The sequence below is a fragment of the Zootoca vivipara genome, chromosome 2 (genome assembly GCF_963506605.1).
Source record: "Zootoca vivipara chromosome 2, rZooViv1.1, whole genome shotgun sequence".
NCBI lineage: Eukaryota > Metazoa > Chordata > Lepidosauria > Squamata > Lacertidae > Zootoca > Zootoca vivipara.
This window is the reverse complement of record NC_083277.1, coordinates 107,712,469-107,718,468: the sequence shown is the minus strand read 5'-3', so window position 1 is coordinate 107,718,468 and position 6,000 is coordinate 107,712,469. Positions and strand designations below refer to the sequence as shown.

The following is a 6,000-nucleotide window of genomic DNA, read 5'->3' as shown; positions in this document are numbered from 1 at the left end:
TCCCATCATCCCTAGCTAGCAGGACCAGTGGCCAGGGATGATGGGAACTGTAGTCCAAAAAGAAAAAGAAAGAGAAACAGCTGGAGACCCACGTTTCCCTTCCAACTCTACAGTTCTATGATTCCAGAAGTGCATCTTGCAAAACAGGCGCTCCGGAACGAATTTCACCTTTCCCTTCCCCATCCTTTCCCTTCCTCTGGATGCAGCCTTTAAAAGTCTTTTCTCGCTCATCCTTTCTCCCGCCGCTTTTCCGGCGCAGAAGAGGAGCAAAGCGCCGGAGAAGAGCAACCGGGATGGAGGCGGAGGCGGAGGCGGAGGCGGAGGCGGCGGTGGATAGGCAGGATCCGATCGCGGGCTGGGGCGGAGATCTGGCCGGCCCCTCCCGGACCCCGCCTCCCTGGGCGCAGGGCCGCCCTTGGGCGTCACGCTCGTCGGCGTACGCACATGGACAGCCAACTGCTCTGAGCGCGGCGCAGGCGGCCCCCCGGCAGCTCCACGGTCTGGGCGGAGCGAGCGAGCCAGAAAGGGCGGCTTGGTTGGTTGGCTGCCTGGCTGCCTGGCTGGCTGTCAGGGTTGCCTCTCTCCTTTTCTTTCTTTTCTTTCCTCTTTCTCTCCCCCACCCCCCTTTACTCCCCTCCTCCTGCTGCCTCTGTTGTTGTTGATGCAAAAGGGGATCAAGCGAGCAAAAGGACGTCCCCATTCCCTCGGAGCGTCTGGAGCCGGCTAGAACTTCGCCAAAAGGAGGAACCCTTGATGATTTTTATTTTTATTTTTCAGAAAAATTATTAGCAGTGGGGTTTTTTTTCTCTCCCCCTCCCTCCCATTCTCTTCCTTTTACCTCCTAATTTGGGATTTCCCACCCACGCCCGCCCTCCTGTCCTCCCTCCTTTTTCTTTTTCTTGGTTTAAAAAATAATAATTTGGGGGCAGCGCGAGAGAGAGATCAGGACCATGGCTCGACCTCTGCCTCTGAATCCAACTTTCCTACCTCCAACCTACGGGGTGCTGAAATCTCTGCTGGAAAACCCGCTCAAGCTACCGCTGCAGCATGAAGACGGTGAGAGAAATGGGGAGCGGTGCCGAGGGAAATAAAGTCTGGGGTAGTGGTTTTGGGTCCCCCCCCCGCTTTATCCCGCTTGCTTGCTTCTTTCTCTCCTCTCCTCTCCTCTGGACCAATATATAAATATACACACACATACACACACGCTTCAGCCCGCAAAGATATTTAAAAGACTGTCTTCTGGCTAAGCAGCAGCAGCGCGCAAAAGCGCATTTCGTGCAAACGCGCAAAAGCCCACATTAAGTTTGCGCATCAATGCAGAGCGCGGTGCGTCCGCTGTGCGCCCCGGGCAGGAGCCGGAGCGCTTTCCTTTAGGTTGCGGATCCTACAACTCCGTTGCTTGGGAGTGAGCTCTTGTTGAAAGGCGCCGTGCTTACTCTCAGGGAAATACTGCTGAGTTTTGCTTAGCTGGAACCCCTCAGCATGCTTCTACTGGGGTCTAGGGGCGCTTACTCCCAAGGAAGTGTTTTTAGAATTGCGCAGCCAGAGCCTATGCCTTAGGCTTGTGCTGTAACCGTGGGGTTACTGTAATAGAAACATGCATAGGGTTGGACTTTAATTTTATTTACTATGGCATGTGTAGTTAAAGAGTAAGCCAGCTGATTACTATTTTGATTGCTTTTTTATTATTCTCCTTGTTTGTCTGTAAAGCACACTTGGAACACTACTTCTGAAGGTGATTTAAATGGGAAGTTAAGGTGCTGGCGTCTTAATGGTTTTAGATATCAGTCAGCTCCTGCCCTCAGTTTTCTTGGAAGTCTTAACCTTTGATTTCTGTGGACCTGAGTTCCAAGGAAGTGCATGCCTAGAATTACAGCTATTAAAAATTCAGTCTTTCTCTCATACGGGAGAATGGATTTATGCGTTAGACTATTATTATTTTTAAAATTTAGAGAGAGGAAGGTACGCAAAATGTATTTCAGTTATGTTTCTGGATTTGCACGTAAGCAAAACCGAGCCCTTACCAAATACCTCTTTACACTCAAAAGCTGCAAGAGGTTTTTGTAAATATGTTAGCAAAGACTTATTCTACATCTTTTGTGTGAGTATTTGTGGTGTTTTTGTCCACAGCAGTGGGGCTTGTTAGCTGTTGTAGACTGCACAGCACTCAGTATTTCCCTGTAGTTTTCTAGACAGCTTCATATACCGCCTGTGATATTTGAGTATTGCCTGCCCAGGCTGATCCAAGGCATGCTTCCTTTAGAGCAAGTCACACTTCGTTCAGTGGGACTTACTCCCCAGTAAGTGTGCGTGGACCTGTAGCATTCAGTCTTGTGAGTGACACACAGCAATGCACGAAATCCATAAATAAGAAAAGGACACAGAGATTATAATGATTTTTCCAGAGGAAGCGTATCTGGAAGAAAGTTCAGAATTAATCATAAACGGTCACTTGTGCACAGCTGATCTCTTTCCCTAAATCCTAGAAACATATATGGGTCGGTAAACTTTTTTTTTTAAAGATATATTGATCAATATGTTGACCACTGTGTCTTTTGAGAAACATAACTTCCTTAGAAATTTAGGCTGCAGTCTAGCCTGTCTATAGGATCCTCTACCCACCAGGGAGTAAGCCCCATTGAATGCAACAGAGCATATGTCTGAGTAGATGTGTAACTCTGTTTATTTGAATCTTTGGGCCTTTTTTATCCAGCATAATGACAGGAAATCTCTTTTTATGCATCTCAATCTTAAACCCAGTTTATGTGGAAGTCAAGACTGAGCTACAAGATATGTTGGAAATCCTTGATTAGCGCCCTCTTCTTTCTATACCGAAACACAGCTGTGGGACGCAGTGAATTTATTTGTTTTTATATATGTTTTCCTCTGGGAAAGCTCAAGGTGGTGTACATGGTTCCCCCCTGATTTATTCCCTACAACAACCCTGTGAGGTAGGTTAGGTTGAGAGGCGGTTACTGGCCCGAGCTCACCTAGTGAACTTGATGGCCAAGCGGGGACTTGAACCCTAGTCTTCCAGGTCCTAGTCTGAAACTCCAGCCGCTGTGCTACACTGACTCCAGTGGCTTTACTCTGAGTAGTGGAAAGAATGGGTGTGTTGACCATCTCCCTTTCCCCACTGCCACTTTCCCAGTGAAAACCTAAATTATGGCAGCTGTTAGTCCTAAAGTACCAGTATTCTTCAGTCCTAAGGGGCAAATAGTTCATATGCATTCTTGGCTTCAAGCAAAAAACGCAACAACAACCCCCCCCCCAACTAACACCCAAATGTTTTGGGGTATGGGGAAGAATTGATCAGGACAATGGTACATAGAGAAGTGGGGAACTTCAGTCTTGCCTTTCCAGCTCTCTGTTCTTGCCGCTAAAGCAGCTTAGTTAAAAACCAAGAGAGACCAATGAGTAATTTGTGGGAACATCCTATGCAGAACAGTGACCACCGTTTTTTGTTGGGAAAGATTCATTTAAACCACACAATTTACTTCCACATTAAATGACCTTTTGTTTGCTCATTTAGATCTTTGCAATCAAAGACCACTTCTGCTCGTGTGCTGTGTGCTTTTAATCACCAGGACATTCTAGTTGTTAACTCTGCTTTCTTGTGGACGATAAAGGCTATTATATTTATTTGTATCAATCAATGAGACTGTGATATGGCTCTTGGTCTTGTGAGCTATAGCAACTTTGTAAAACAGAAAAGAATTCATGTCATTCTTCTGCTTAAGGGCCAGGCAAGGTTTTTGAGAGGGGCAGGGTAGGGATCAAACTTTTCCTTTAAAAGTTTGACTCTCGGGAAGTTCTCCTGTTAAAGCCCTATTGGGATGAATGGGAACCCTGCGAGAACAGCTCTCGTATTGCTCTGATTCATCTCAGTGGGCTTTGTGCAAGAGAACTTGCGTGCAGAGTAAGGGCGTGTTGGATTTTTCAACTTTCAGATTCCCCAAACGAGGGGTGTTAAAAAGTTGTAACATGACTTGGGAATTCAGAAGATGTTTTGGTGAAATGAATACAATTTAGTTTTGCTTGGGAAGGAAAATGTGTGTAAAATTGCATGGAAATCACTAAAAAGGATTGTCACATACTTGCAGTTGTTGTTGTTGTTGTTGTTGTTGTTGTTGTTGTTGTTGTTGTTGTTATATCATTTAGCATTACCTGGCATTTTCAGAAGGTAAAATAAAAACTCTTTGGTTTTCCCGAGAGCAGTTTATGTGTTTGTTAATTCGATGTAGTGTTGCAAAGCGAGGTGTTGCCCAATCACAAAAATAGCAGGTTTGACTTCCTCTCTCTCTCTCAGACACACACACACACACACACACACACACACAACATTTTAAGACCGCCCCTCATTGAAAAAATTGGCAAAAATTAAGTTTCATCTTCTAAAATGACACTCTCAACTTGTGGGGCATGTCCTTTTAGGCAACACTTGTTCTAATCTCTCCCTCCCTCAAGTTTCCTGCACTGCGGGGGGTTGGACTAGATGACCCTTGGTGTCCCTTCCGATTCTACGATTCTATCATCTCTCTCTCTCCCGCTTCCCCCTTTCCCCGCCTCCAATTCTGTCTTCTGCTACGAACGCTCTGATGAAACCTCGGAGTGTTGTCTGGATCTGAACGCTTGCTCGAAGCCAAGTGTACAGATGAATTGCTAATTAGAAACAGAGGCAGAAACCCTGCATATATTTAACGAGTCGAAAATAATTTATCCCAGGCCCTTCAAAAACCCTATACCAAAACGTAGAGCTTGCCATACGGAGAGAGTCATAATTGCAGGGGGACTGACTCTTAGGGTTGGCTGTTGTCGGTTTCCTATAAAGCAAGATTAGAACCAATTCCTCTGTGGACGTACTGACTTTTCGCCCCCTCCCTGCCCCCCCTCTCTCCCTTTTCAGCGTTTTATAAAGAAAAAGACAAAGAGAAAAAGCTGGATGAGGACAATACCAATGCCATGGTCCCACAGTCCGCTTTCCTGGGTCCTACATTATGGGACAAGACGCTTCCCTACGATGGCGACACTTTCCAATTGGAATACATGGACCTGGAAGAGTTTCTCTCGGAGAACGGCATTCCGCCCAGCCCGGCCCAGCACGACCACAGCCCTCACCAACCAGCTCTTCAGCAATCTACCTCAGCATCACCTTCCGTCATGGACCTCAGCAGCAGAGCATCCACATCGGCCCACCCTTCCATGGTTTCTCAGAACTGCATGCAGAGTCCAGTCAGGCCAGGTAAATCAGCTGTAGGAGCTTTCTTGGGGAGACTCGAGTGCAAACAAACAGAATGATTGTGTGTGTGTGTGTGTGTGTGTATGTGTGCATACATACACACTAGGGGCTGTTGTGCCTCAACAACCAACCCCCTCCTAGAGCTTCTTCTTCCCACCTCTTGCGAGTGTCATACGTCCCCCACCCCACCCATTCATCGTTAATTCCACACAACCAGTGCTTTTTTTCTAGAATAAGAGTTCCGGCAGGAAAAAACACCTTGCACATACCCTGATCATGAACTTACTTACAGTGGTACCTCGGGTTACGAACATGATCCATTCCGGGTCGCAGTTCGAAACCCGAAAAGTTCGTAACCCGGAAAGGGCCCGAACCGCCGTTTTGCGCATGCGCAAAGCACTATTTTCGCTATTTTCGCGCTTTGCGCATGCGCAAAGGCGCGCAGCAAAAATACTTCCGGGTTTGCGAAGTTCGTAACCCGGGTTGTTCGTAACCCGAGGTGTTCGCAACCCGAGGTACGACTGTATTTTGGAATGAAGTTCCAGCTTATACAAGGAGGTTTATTTCTGTGGCCAGTTTGTATGTTGCTAGCAACAAGGTTTGCTTTTCCAGCAGCTCCCTTCCCGTGCCATCTCAGTAACCTTTATAAAATAACAATAGTAACAATAGCAATATCCTGGGCGGCTTCCAACATATATAAAAACATAATACAGCTAAACCTCAGTTCCTGAACTCCTCCGTTATCGTGTGTTTCGGCTCCC

At 46.6% G+C, this 6,000-nt stretch overlaps 1 protein-coding gene across 2 annotated transcripts in view; it reads left to right on the top strand.

The window, feature by feature from the left end:
- The first annotated feature begins 509 nt into the window (after nt 1–509).
- Nucleotides 510–6,000, top strand: part of HLF (HLF transcription factor, PAR bZIP family member) — a 64,934-nt gene continuing 59,443 nt past the window's right edge. The window contains exons 1-2 of one of the 2 annotated variants that reach the window (XM_035103832.2): nt 510–1,056; nt 4,907–5,242. In XM_035103832.2, the coding sequence (XP_034959723.1) occupies nt 951–1,056; nt 4,907–5,242 (442 nt within the window). In that variant the 5' untranslated portion in view covers nt 510–950. The remainder of the gene's footprint in view (nt 1,057–4,906; nt 5,243–6,000) is intronic. The other variant, XM_035103833.2, reaches the window with a different exon arrangement.